Source organism: Drosophila takahashii, chromosome 2R (assembly GCF_030179915.1).
Source record: "Drosophila takahashii strain IR98-3 E-12201 chromosome 2R, DtakHiC1v2, whole genome shotgun sequence".
Classification (NCBI taxonomy): Eukaryota; Metazoa; Arthropoda; class Insecta; order Diptera; family Drosophilidae; genus Drosophila; species Drosophila takahashii.
The window spans coordinates 16025490-16040219 of NC_091679.1; the positions used below are offsets into that span (position 1 = coordinate 16025490).

The 14730-nt window shown below is 35.3% G+C and overlaps 1 protein-coding gene across 1 annotated transcript in view; it reads right to left on the reverse strand.

Annotated features, from left to right (window-relative positions):
* Scp1 (Sarcoplasmic calcium-binding protein 1) overlaps positions 1 to 14730 on the reverse strand; it is a 117093-nt gene that overhangs the window by 37434 nt on the left and 64929 nt on the right. Inside the window, exon 4 of the mRNA XM_070213097.1 lies at positions 10968 to 11048. Coding sequence (XP_070069198.1) covers positions 10968 to 11048 — 81 coding nt within the window. The remainder of the gene's footprint in view (positions 1 to 10967; positions 11049 to 14730) is intronic.

Below are 14730 nucleotides of genomic sequence, written 5' to 3' on the forward strand. Positions count from 1 at the left end.
CAGATGGAAGTGACTACCTTTACAAAATATTTGTAATCGGGCTATGCCGGTTTAGCCCCATACGTTGGGCGCCAAAATAAGATTATTATATATAATATAATACTGTAGCATATCACGAATGATTCTAACAGCAACGAAAGATGGTGGGTGTAGCTTCAAGTGGTGCACGCGCTGGTTCCGGCTCTTGTTTCGTCGGTAAAGGGAGTGAGTTTCCGATTTGATCCACAGTGCTACTTGCTCGCATATGTATATAAAACATCCTATTTAAATTCGCGTGCGAACTGACTTTGAGGTTAATTGTAGGGGGACAGAACTAAGATTGGGGTAAAGAGGGAGGGAATACCTGAAAAGAAGGGTGCTGCCTAGATGGAATGGCAGCAGCTGATGTGTGTGTGTCGGTGTCAGCAGCGAAGATGTTATTTGCCGCTGACATTGCCCACCCTACCATGATCACCACAGCCGCATAACCTGACACAGGTTGGTGATCCCTTCGACACACGCCTAACTCCTAATCATTATCATCGCTGCAAGCTTCCATTAGAAAAAATTTAGCAATTCATGTTTATAATAGGTTTAATACAAGAAAAGTAATTCTAACAAAGGTGATCATTAAAGTTACAAAGTTAGGGTTCATATAAAGTTTATGCTAAGCTCATATTAAATTAGTATATTTAAATCAAAGCAAGAAAATTTAATTTAAATTGATTTCGAAAATATTAAATGTAATTGAGTTCACTGAACAAGTATTTTAGTCATGGGGGGATTTGTTTTAAAATATCAAAATCATTGGGATATTATTGTATACAGTCAATCAAAAATGTAGCATTACGACCGGAGCCGATCACTTACCCATAATATCCAACGTTGAAAGCGCTTTCAATATGTTGCATTATTGGCTGTAATTTTGTTTATAAATTTGAAAACTGCATTTCAATTGACTGTATGTAAAGATAAATCAGAAAAAAACACTTTCAGGGGCTTAATCACTTGCTCTCATGACGAGATTTGCTTACTGCATAACGAATTCTTTGATTACACTAGGATTTAAGGTAATTTACGTTAACTGCTTATTTGATATTTATGGTTTAATTAATTTAGCGATAAAGAAATGTAAGTTAAATTACGAATAGGAATTTAGTTGATAAAAATGTAACTGATTAGAATTTAAATTGTATTGGTGTACTAGACTGGATCACAAAACGGGTGTTGCAGGCTTGGGCCTGCCCACTTGCGCGCTTTCAGCAGAGGGCTGCACTATGTAGGTATGTGAGACACAGGGTGCACTATGTTGTTGGCACTGACGTGCATGAATTTGTACGGAATTGTTTGGACCAGAATTCACAAGAATTTTCCGCGTGGACGCTAGGTGGCAACGCTGGTTGAAATTTTCACAGTTTTCTTGATTAGATTTGTTCACTTTCTTGATGCTCTATGATGAATGTGGAGAGCTGATGAAAATCTTGACAATCCTGTGGCGTTGGTGGTAGAAGGAGTAAACTCGACTTCAATTTTCCACGATGCAGATGAAAATCTGGGAGGAAAATTTTCCTGGGCCGTAAGCCACGTGAAGGAGTAAACTCGACTTCAATTTTCCAAGATGCAGATGAAAATCTGGGAGGAAAACTTCCTCGGGCCGTCAGCCACGTGAAGGAGTAAACTCGACTTCCAAGAATTTTCCTATAAACCGCATTACTTTATAAGTGGGGGTTTTCCACGAAATAATAGTAAAACTTACTTCCTTTAATCAACAGGAACCCATTGGTAAAAGAAAACCTTATAAAAGGCTGAGGATGTCTGATATTTTCCACGATTTGGTTTGGGTAGATCTCTGGGTTTAAATAAAATACGCTCAGGAGAGAACGATCTTCACACGGCCAAGGTTCAAAACGGAAAGACCGAATAATCGATATGCATCAGGCAGCCAGGCCTGTTTATCGAAAAAGTGTGGGACCAGAGTTGCTCAAAAAGGATTTATCGAACACGTCTTTTCAGTGTTGTAAAGGCAGAAATTATTTGAATTTAGCTCTGCCATTTTAATTCCTGGCGGCAACTTCAAAAACTGGCGGGAATTTTAAATTGAAGTGGGAAATTTAAAAATGGAAAATGTTAACGACAAGCGCCCTACAAATAATTTCGATAACTCCGAGTTAACCTATTGGGTATGCATTTCAAGTTGGTCAGAAAAGGGAAGCCGCACGTTGGATCCTTGCACCTAATTTTTTTTCGATATGCATAAGAAATATTTATTGGAGAGTGTAATCAAACCATGCATCCATTTGCCTCTGAGAGCTCCGCAAAGTTGGCCAATTTCAGCATTTTTCGAACTTTGAGGTCCTTTTGCTAAGAATCCTTGCGTCGGGGAACTTTTTGGAAAACGCAGTCTAACTTGGGAATTCGTAACGAATCCAAAAATATAGCAGCCATTGAGGTAAATTTTTGATGCTGCGTAGTGTAATTTATGCCAAAGTTTCAAAGAATTTGGGCAAGTAGTTTTATTTTATCGTATTTATACCCGTTACTCGTAGAGTAAAAGGGTATATTGTATTCGTGCAAAATTATGTAACAGCTAGAAGGAGGCGTTTTCGACCATATAAAGTATATATATTCTTGATCAGGATCACTAGCCGAGTCGATCTAGCCATGTCCGTCTGTCCGTCTGTCTGTCTGTCTGGATGAACGCTGAGATCTCGAAAACTACAAAAGATAGAAGGTTTCCTACACATATTCTTGGGCTTCCTACGCAGCGCAAGTTTATTTTATTAAGGTGCCACGCCCCCTCTAACGCCTACAAACCGCAAAAAGCCGTGCCGCCCACAGTTTTGTGTATAAATAGTACCAATTCCGTGCCATAGATGGCGCTTCGCCGCGTGCTCAACACTCCTGCTGGTGCTAAAAAAAGATAGTCACTCTAATTTGGAATATGTGAATGCAAAATGTAAATTATTTGAAATGGGGAGCGCGAAAAACATACAAGAAGGCATATTTATATTAAAGTTGTTTAGCTGAGTAACGGGTATTTAATAGTCGAGGAACTCGACTATAGCGTTCTCTCTTGTTTTAAAGTAAACAAGAAAGAAAGCTAGCTTCGGCCAGCCGAAGCTTATATACCCTTGCAGATCGTTCCTATTAACATACAAATCACAAAAATTTTAAATTTCGTATTATTTTAATATTATTTTTTCTATCCTTCCCTATTGCAGCTGTATAATATAGTCGTCCGATTTTTGTTAAGTTTAATTCAAAACTCTGAAATATTAAAAAAAATCATATCCTACAGTATAAGAGTATACAATAAAAACCAACGGAGCTATAATTTGTTTCCAATTAATTTCCCATTAATTTTTCGATCGTTCCTATGGCAGCTATATGATATAGTCGTCCGATTTTGATAAAATGAAAATTGAAATTCGGAAATATTTAAAAAGAGTCATGTTCTAAAGTAGAAGAGAATACCATAAAAACCAAAAATTTATTTCTGTGTAACATTCCCATTAATTTTCCGATCGTTCCTATGGCAGCTATATGATATAGTCGTCCGATTTTTAAAATATTTTATTCAAAATTCTAAAATATTTAAAAAATAATATTTCCAAGAGTAGAAGGTTTTATTTCAAAAAACACCGAAGCTAGAATTTTTTTAACGTTTCCTTCCTATGGGAGCTATAAGATATAGTTATCCGATCCGGTTGGTTCCGACTTATATACTACCTGCAGTAAAAAGAAGAAAGTTTTGGGAAAGTTTCATCGCGATAGCTTCAAAACTGAGAGACTAGTTTGCGTAGAAACGGACGGACAGACGGACGGACAGACGGACATGGCTAGATCGACTCGTCTAGTGATGCTGATCAAGAATATATATACTTTATGGGGTCGGAAACGTCTCCTTCACTGCGTTGCAAACTTCTGACTGAAATCATAATACCCTCTGCAAGGGTATATAAATTCAACAAATGTTGATGAAAATTAAAAAAAAATTTTGAAATCAACAAAACTTTTAGATGTGATTATTTTCAACAAATAAACAAGAGAGAACGCTATAGTCGGGTTGGTGTCCCGACTATCTAATACCCGTCACTCAGCTAAAGGGAGTGCGAGGGAGATAGATATATATTAACAATTTTGAATGCGTATAACTTTTTAATGAATGGTCCGATTTGAAAAATGTCTTCTACATTTCGATAGGTATAAATATACACAACAAAATTACACTTATACTTCTCGGAAGTCTTTAAAGATGTGGTCGCAGGACCCATTTTAAAATCGTTAGTGGGCGATTTTGGGCGTTAGAGGGGGCGTGGCGCTCGGCTGAAATAAACTTGCGCTGCGTAGGAAGCCAAAGAATATGTGTGGGAAATCTCAACCTTCTAGCTTTTGTAGTTTCTGAGATCTCAGCGTTCATACAGACGGACAGACGGACAGACGGACATGGCTAGATCGACTTGGCTAGTGACCCTGATCAAGAATATATATACCCTTTTACTCTACGAGTAACGGGTATAAAAATAAAATATAGCTCGTATGTCTTACTTGTTTCCTAAAATAAATTAATTTTTTGATTTTGAAGTTTTTTTTTAGCAAATGAGTACAAAACTACAGATTTTTGGCCAAAATTGGAAGGTGGCAGTCAGGTTATAGAGCAAGCCACAGTGCCAGACTCGAGCGAAGGCTTGCTTGACATCTAGAAATACTGCGCAACAATACTTTTTCGTCTCGAATGCTTTAAGGATTTTTAGTCCAAACATTTAAGAAAATAAAATAAAACTTATATTTCTTAAAATATAACAACACAGTAATTGATTTCCTGAAGAAAGGTCTTACCAGGGATGCACCCAAATACCACATATGAAACTACACAGCTAAAATCGCAAACAGACGCAGCTGAAACTTTTCAAAGATCAACTAGAATGGGCAATTCTCTGGGGATGTCAACCAAGCCAAAAAGCTTGAAACTTGATAAAAACATATTTCTATATGATTTTGCACTGATATTTGATTCTAGTTAGATGGATCCTCAACTAAGCTAAGTAATTTGACTATCCTTGGATAATTTTCCAGGACAATACCTCTTACACGGACATAAAAGCCATTTTGTGGTATTTCTTAAAGTGGCTCTTAAACGGTTTCTTTGACGTTAAGGTTACAGAAAAACCACCTAAGAAAATGATGGAAAAAACTGTCGCGTGCGACATGTAGCGTGTGACAGGCACTTCAATGCCAATAAAAAAATAACCACTAAATATTTTGTAACCAAACACAATACATTTTAAAGAAGAAAGAACAAGGAACACTATAAAAGTTAAGCAGGAAGTCAAAAAAGTCACTTCTATTTTGCGTAAGTCTTGGGTTTTTTTATATATCTTAAAAACGAAAATGGACCAAAGTCAGCCCTAGCACATATTTTGGTGCTAATCAAGATTTTGAGCCTAGTGCCAAAAGAAAAGAAGTCCTGAAAGATGTTTTATTCACCTACAAAGCATACCAACGTCACGTGCGACAGCAGAGAATTGCCCATATTGTATTCGTGCAAAAGTATGTAACAGGGAGATCTCGGAAACTACAAAAGCTAGAAAGTTAAGATTACCAACACATATTTTTGGGTTTTCTACGCAGCGCAAGTTTATTTCAGCCGAGCGCCACGCTCCCTCTAACGCATACAAACGATTTTTAATTGTGTCTGGCGCCCACATTTTTAAAGATTTCGAAGAAGTAAAAATTCAGTTTTATTGTGTTTATCAATACAAATCGAAATGTAGAAATGTAGTTTATGTTGTCAGAAACGTCTCCTTCACTGCGTTGCAAACTTTTGACTTAAATTGTAATATCCTCTGCAAGGGTATAAAAACTATCAGCTTATTATAATATACCAACGAATAGTGTGACTTCTTATTTAAATAGGAAAAACAACCCCACATACATATGTTCTTGATCAGCATCACAAGACGAGTCTATCTATCCATGTCCGTCTGACGAACATCTGACGACTTTGTGTTTTTATACCCGTTACTCGTAGAGTAAAAGGGTATATTGTATTCGTGCAAAAGTATGTAACAGGGAGTAGGAAGCGTTTCCGACCCTATAAAGTATATATATCCTTGATCAGCCGACTAGCCGAGTCGATATAGCCATGTCCGCCTGTCCGTCGGTCTGTCCGTCGGTCTGTCCGTCGGTCTGTCCGTCAGTCTTTCTCAATTTTTAATCCACTTTCATAAAACAACAACATTTTTTTGAACAAAAAAATTTTTAATTTCTTTTTTTTGAAAAAAGTGCCATAAAGTAAGTGTATTTTTCATGTTTCTGTTTTTTGGTGAAAAAAAAAATTATATTATTCTATCGTATTCTATCCAACCAGAATTTACAGGCATTCATTCTGATTCAGAATCTAAAATAAAATCTTGCCCATATTTTGCCCAAAGACCTTCTATTTAGAAATAAGTAAAATAAGCCGTGCTGCATTTTGCGAGGTTTGGTCGAAAAACATAAAAACCGCTCAGCTGGACGCTCTTGTAAAGCACGCAGTGATGGTGTTTGAGTAAACTGTCTTTCGAGTTTAAAAAAGATTTCAGAAATCTAGGAGAGGTAAAGCCAGGTATTTTGTCATAATGCAAGTTGGCTTTACGTCATATTGAATGGTTTGGTCGAAAAACATAAAAACCGCTCAGCGAGACGCTCTTGTAAAGCACGCTGTGATGCTGTTTGGCTATGACATTGACCACTCCAAATTGAAACTACACATGAGTAAACTGTCTTTCGAGTTTCAAAACAGATTTGAGAAATCTAGGAGAGATAAAGCCAGGTGTCTTGCTTATAATGCAAGTTGGCTTCATTATAATGGCTTTGACGAAATGTAGCTTCTAAACTAATGAATGGAACTCAATGCAGTCTATAAGAAAGTTGGAGGACATTCTATTCTATTGAAATCGGTTAACCACAACTCAAGTTAAAAATTAAGAAAGTGTCAAAAACGTTTTTTACACTTTAAAAAAAATTTTATCCATAAAAAATATTTTAAGTGCCATTTTCTTAATCAGGTTGGTTTCATTCATAGTATATTTCATCGATTTTTTTTTGTAAACTGGTGTTATCGCATTGATGTCATTGCTTCCACCTTAAGTACAAGAGGGAGGGCACAAAAAGCCTTTTCTGAGTCTTGTCCCAAAACACATAAAAGGAAAAGCCAAGAATTGTAGTCAACGATAGATGAGGATCAATTGCTATCAGCCGCAGAACAGAATTTGCGGGCGGAAGGAAAACGGGATTCAGCTAAATTAATTAATGAATTATCAAAGGCTCCCGGGGACTATAATTAAGGAACCTTAATTATTTAATTACTTCAAAACGACTTTCATCAGATCAAGCACTTGCCCTTATGATAGACAGTAAAAAATTGTATTCGTGTATTCGTGTTATGAGCTCGTACACACAAATACTGATCTCATGCACAGGTTACTGATATCATCCGAACCATTTATAGGAAGTTTGCGGGCATCACCAAAAACTGTACACTTAGAGCTTCCAGGAGATGTGTCCCAACTTTTATCAAAAGATGGATACACTGACGACAGCTGTGACTCGAATTCGGAATCGGACTAGCTAGTAAAATTTTGAAGTTTGAATTGTTACCATTAAAAAAAAAATCTTAAAAATATAAACCAAAATTTTGTTGGTGTTGTTATTTCTTATCTTAAATATAAAACTTTATTTGCAGCTGTGTAGCTTATAACATCGAAGTTACAGCTAAAAACATTAGCATATAATCAAAATCCAACATTTTCAAAAAAAAAAATTGTCTCCAAAAATTAAAAACCAAATTTATTAAGTTGGCAAAACTTATAATAAAAAAAACGAAAATAGTTAAAAATTTCGAAAAATTTTTCTAATATTTTTATTGGTGCTCTTATCTTAAATTATCTTAAAAACAGTTTCTTTCAGATTTTTACGACCCCAAAAGTGCCACGCCCATTTTTTTATGTTTAACATAATCTTTAGGCTTACTAGAATATTCACTTGAAATTTAAAGACAATATCTTAAGAAATACGACTCCTACTGATTTAAGTCCCCCTAGATTGGCAAAATCTTCCACTGTGCGCCCCCTCTAACGCCCACAATCGCCCACTAACGATTTTAAAATGTGTCTGGCGCCCACACCTTTAAAGATTTCCGAGAAGTATAAATGAATTTTGTTGTGTATATTTACACCTATCGAAATGTAGAAGACATTTTTTAAATCGGACCATTCATTAAAAAGTTATGCGCAATCAAAAAAATGTTATATATCCATCTCCCTCGCACTCCCTCTAGCTGAGTTACGGAAATTAGATAGTCGGGACACTAACCTGACTAAAGCGTTCTCTCTTGTTTAAAATACACTTTGTATATTAGTAATTATAAATTATTACCACATTACCATTGAAAAATAACAATAAAGGAAGTTAGCTTCGGCAAGCCGAAGTTTACATACCGTTGCAGTTCAAATAACGCCTACTTCCAACAAAGTTACAATGTTTTTCATATTTTCGGACCATAAAATATAGTGATCCGATCCGGCTCGTTCCGACATATAACCTACCTGCTATTGAAAGAATATCTTTGGAAAAGTTTTATCGCGATAGATTTAAAACTGGCATGACTAGATAGAGTCGGCTATCGTTGCAGATGATGGTCCGTCCGTTTCTACGCAAACTAGTGTCTCAGTTTTCAAGCTATCGGGATAAAACTTTCCCAAAAGTCTTCTTTCTATTGCAGGTAGTATATAAGTCGAAACGAGCCGGATCGGACAACTATATCATATAGCTCTCATAGGAACAATTGGGAAAAAAAATGTAAAAAAAATTATATCTTGGGTGTTTTTGAACCTATAACTTCCTACTTTTGGAAATTTCATTTTTTATCTAATTCTGAATTTCGAATAAAATTTTTTCAAAATCAAAAGACTATATCATATAGCTGCCATAGGAACGATCGGAAAATTAATGGGAATATAATAGGAATTTAATTATTATACCCTTGCAGAGGGTATTATGATTTCAGTCAGAAGTTTGCAACGCAGTGAAGGAGACGTTTCCGACCCCATAAAGTATATATATTCTTGATCAGCATCACAAGACGAGTCGATCTAGCCATGTCCGTCTGTCCGTCTGTCCGTCTGTCCGTCTGTCCGTCTGTCCGTCCGTCTGTCCGTCCGTCTGTCTGTCCGTCTGTCTGTTTCTACGCAAACTAGTCTCTCAGTTTTTGAGCTATCAGGATGAAACTTTCCCAAAAGTCTTCTTTCTATTGCAGGTAGTATATATGTCGGAGCCGACCGGATCGGACAACTATATCTTATAGCTCCCATAGGAACAATCGGAAAAAAAAAACTTTAAAAAATTCTAGCTTCGGTGTTTTTTGAAATATTACCTTCTACTTTTGGGGATGTTATTTTTTAAATATATCTGAATTTCGAATTAATTATTTAAAAAATCGGACTACTATATCATATAGCTGCCATAGGAACGATCGGAAAATTAATGGAAAAGTAATAGGAAATAAATTCTAGCTTCTTTGGATTTTATTGTATTATCTTCTACTCTAGGATATGACACTTTTTAAATATTTCCGAATTTCAATTTTAATTTAATCAAAATCGGACGACTATATCATATAGCTGCCATAGGAACGATCGGAAAATTAATGGAAAAGTAATAGGAAATAAATTCTAGCTTCTTTGGTTTTTATTGTATTATCTTCTACTCTAGGATATGACTCTTTTTAAATATTTTCGAATTTCAATTTTAATTTGATCAAAATCGGACGACTATATCATATAGCTGCCATAGGAACGATCGGAAAATTAATGAGAAATATTAGAAAATTGAACATTTTTGCGATTTGTTAATTAATAGGAATGATCTGCAAGGGTATATAAGCTTCGGCTGGCCGAAGCTAGCTTCCTTTCTTGTTGCTTCGTTGGTTTTTATTGTATTCTCTTCTACTCTAGGATATAACTCTTTTCAAATATTTTCGAATTTCGATTATAATTTTATCAAAATCGAACTACTATATCATATAGCTGCCATTGAAACGAACGAAAAATTAATGAGAAGAAATAGGAAAATTAAAATTTTTGCGATTATTATTAATTATCTGCAAGGGTATATAAGCTTCGGCTGGCCGAAGCTAGCTTCCTTTCTTGTTTAATGTAACTTTACCAAAAATAAATATTTTTAAAAGTGTAAAAGCAGAAAGTTGCTCACATCTACTGAGCATATTTTTGTAAAAGTACGATTCGAAAATCCATAGGAGTTAGATCCCACAGCTTTTGGCGTGAGACATCCTATCCAACTGACGGCACGACTAAAATCAATACAAAACTACAATAAAACTGCAGCATTTAATGTTATCAGGTAATATTAGAGTTTTTTACACAAAATAAACAATACCAATTAAAATTTGTGAATAAAAAACATTTGTCACCATACAATATAAAAGGTTCGTCACGATACCCTACAAGGTACACTTAAAGCAAAAACGGTGTCACTCTCAAACGGCGCAAACAAAAAAAACGCCAAGTACCAAAAACTGTTGATTAAGATCTCATTTGTACGACCATATATTTATCTGATTTTATTTTTCACTCATCTTCGCTCTGGCACTGCTGAAACACAAATAAATTGAATAGGTTTGCTAGTTTGTGCACCACCTTTTTAGAAAAAATTACCACACAAACAAATTACGGGACTTCTTAATAATATTACTGTAAAAACATTGTCGACACGATGAGAGGAGACGACTACATTTATTTGGAATTTTTATCGTGACGTCATATGTGAGATTCGACGAGTTCGTCATTACCCTACTCGTCAAATTACCCTACACTCCCCTACTTTACTTTTCTTAAGAACCCTTGCATAGGGGAACCTTTTGTGTATCGCATCCGTCGAGGAAAATTTTTGATGTTACAAAGTGTAGACGTTAAAAGATTTATTCTTACCTGTGGAAACTCCTCATATTTTTTGCCAACACATGTTTTTTTTACTGCATCTTTGAACTCTTGATTAGATATTTTTCCATCCTACAAAAAAGAACAAATGAAAAAATTAAGTTATGTATTCTATATTGTTTTACTGAGATAAAGAAAGGAAGTTAATTCGGCAGCCGAAGCTTATATAGAATACCTCAGTTCTCTGAGAGCGAGAGAGAGGCGAGGTGTTTTCCTCGACTTGGTTTTATTCCAATATTAGAATACACTTCAATTGAAATACATAAATCAAATTCTGCTGTTGTTTTTCCTCTTAGTTTTTACATCTTTTTTTCCAACTGCCGCCTTTTTTTGCTGCTTTTTTTCGCCACTATCTTGACATCTTTCCATAGCTTCCTCACGCTTGCTTTTTAGCATTTCCGACCCTATAAGGTCTATATATTCTTGATCAGGATCACTAGCCGAGTCGATCTAGCCATGTCCGTCTGTCTGTCCGTCTGTCTGTACGTCTGTCTGTCCGTGTGTCTGTCCGTCTGTCTGTCCGTCTTTCTGTATGAACACTAAGATCTCGGAAACTACAAAAGTTAGAAAGTTGGGATTACCCACCCATATTCTTGGGCTTTCAACGCAGCGCAAGTTTGTTTCAGCCAAGCGTCACGGACGGACAGACGGACATGGCTATATCGACTCGGCAAGTGAACCTGATCAAGAATATATATACTTTATAGGGTCGGAAACGCTTCCTTCTCCCTGTTACATACTCTTGCACGAATACAATATACCCTTTTACTCTACGAGTAACGGGTATAAATATCAAAGTAGCCGTGAAATATTTGTCAATTTTAAATTCTCCCCTTTGTTAAAAATGTTTTGTTCTCTTTAAAGCATTTTTTTCAATGCTGTTATTTTGTATACTAGTAACGGCTAAAATAAAGGGAAACACCAGTTGTAATACCCGTTACTCGTAGAGTAGAAGGAAGGGCTTCCGACCCCATAATGTATATATTCTGGATCAGGGTCACTAGCCGAGTCGATTTAGCCATATCCGTCTGTCTGTCTGTCCGTCTGTCTCCCTGTATGAACGCTGAGATCTCGGAAACTGCAAAAGCCAGATGGCTGAGATTTCCCACACATATTCTTGGGCTTCCTACGCAGCGCAAGTCGGGACACCAACCCGACTATAGCGTTCTCTACTGTTTTCTTTTGCAAATGCGGAGGGTCAAACGTGGTTTTAGACATATAGTTTCTTGGGAAACATGTCTCAGAGATGAGCCCAAACGATTTATATCTCTTATCACGTCCATACAAATGTTCTAAAGTCAAGGCTACTGAGATATTTTTCATCAAAAAAACAGTATTATTCCCTTGCAAATGCGGAGGGTCAAACGTGGTTTTCAAGGTATAGTTTCTTTAACAATATTGCTTAGAATTGTCCATAGAATACGATTTGTTGACTTCCAAATCGACCTACCCTAATATACACATGTATATATCAGGGACCGAAAATAACTGTTATTGTAAATTTTTCTTACCAAAAAAATCATGCACTTAGAAGAGTCCAAAATTTTTTTAAATACACCATTATTTTTGTTAGCAATTGTAGTTTACAAATCTGAATGATTTTTATTTATTTGATTTTTATAATAATAGTCAAAAACAACTGTTATTTGTTGATTTTTATGTATAACAGTTATTCCCTTGACATTAAAAAAAAAATTAAATAATTAAAAAAAACATGCTAACCGAGTTTTATATAACTTACTAAAAATCTTTCAAAAAAAAGCCAACCGTGCATAATGTATAACTATATTTATTTTTCAAATTTGTTTTACCCACAAAATCGCCATAAATCAAGATTGAGTTTTATCACTATGGACGGCAGTCCATGTAGTGACGAAGCGCACCAGGAGAGTGTGCGAAGGCGACTACTATATATACACGAAGAAATGAAAATCTACTGTGATGGTCCGATCATAATGAATAATACACCTATCGAAAGGTATTGCGAAAACTAACAGGATTGCATACCAAGACTTTAAGAAAATCAATTGGCTTGGGAGAGAGAGCGGTGAAAGTGAAAAAGTGAAAATTTCGAAATTTGGAGCTGTTGGGGCCGGTGGGGATAAATGCCCCCTCGCAATATTTTAGTTGTATTCCTTTTGAAAATACCCGTCGAATAAAGGGTCATTTGTCAAAATCCGACTCTCCGTTCAAAAGTTATAGTCAAAATAAGATTTTCTTCTTCTTCCCAAAATGAAAATTTAATTCTGTTTGTCAGTTTGTCCACTTGTCCACTTGTCCAAAATATGTTTTTTAAGTTCTGAAAATTTGATATGACGTTCATCACATCGATATAAAAAACTTTTGTTCTACCACTTTTGGAAAAACCCGCTAGTTTAGCGGAAAAATAGCTATAAATAGCTAAAATTCGGAAAGCCGTAACTTCTATACTACTAAAGCTACAGACTTGTGCTGCATCTCGTTTGAAAGGTATTTTTAAATGCTATAAACGCCTTCTATATGCAATTTGTGTAAATGTAATAGTTAAAAAGATATGAACAAAAGAAAATTTGTTAAAACTTTTTTTTTAGCTTTTTTTTAATTTGTTCAAAAACGGCTCTAACGATTTTCCTTACAACTTTAAACTGTATAGCCCTTGAGATTCCTTAAATTTTGGTATATATCATGTTTATGTAAAAAATCGCGTTTAAAAGTTATTCAGAAACGAAAATAGCCACTTTTGCCAGCTCAGAACAACTAACGCTCCCTGAGTATTGAATTTTGTGGGAGGGTATCCGAACTGTATTTTAGGGTCATGGAATCAGTAAATTTGCACTTAAGAGTTCCATATAGGAATCTTTTGTTCTACGACTTTTGGAAAAAGCCGCTACTTTAGCGGGAAAAAGCTAAAAATAGCTAAATTTCGTTAGTTTGTAAGTTCTACACTACTAAAGGTACAGACATGTGCTATACCTCGATTAAAAGGTATTTTGAAATACTTCAACGCCTTTTTAACTTAATTTGTTAAAATACAATAGTTTAAAAATTATGATTGACCAATTTAAATTTAAATGTATATATTAGCTCCTATGAGAGCAAATGTAAACAAACAAAAACTTCTGATATCAAATAAAAACACCTCTTAACGAGGTAAAAAACTAGTGACGACCGCACCTTCAACATACAAAAGTTCTGATATCAACATTTGTGACGAAAAATTATTACACTCGTCATTAAATAGACTTTCTAATATTTTCTCATTCGGCACGCTGCAATAGTAAATGCCTGTAAAGGGAAAAAGGCTGGAATAGTTTGCTAGGGCGAGCCGAATGAGAAAAGATTAGAAAGTCTATTTAATGACGAGTGTAATAATTTTTCGTCACAAATGTTGATATCAGAACTTTTGTATGTTGAAGGTGCGGTCGTCACTAGTTTTTTACCTCGTTAAGAGGTGTTTTTATTTGATTTTTGATTACGACGAATAATGATTATTTGTCAACTTTTATTATAAAACTGAAAAAATAACAGTTATTCCTTGAGTTTTACTTTACGAATCCGAAAATAACTGTTAAAATGTGATTTGAACATAAAACTCATAATAGTTACGGTCCCTGGTATGTATATTACACTGGTTCGATTTGTATGGGCAAAAATTATAAGTCGTAGGTGGGGAACGCAATATAGGAAGAATTCTAAGCAATATTCCAAAAGAAACTATATTTAAAAACTTTTGACCCTCCGCATTTGCAAAATAAAATAACCCAGTATTTGATGA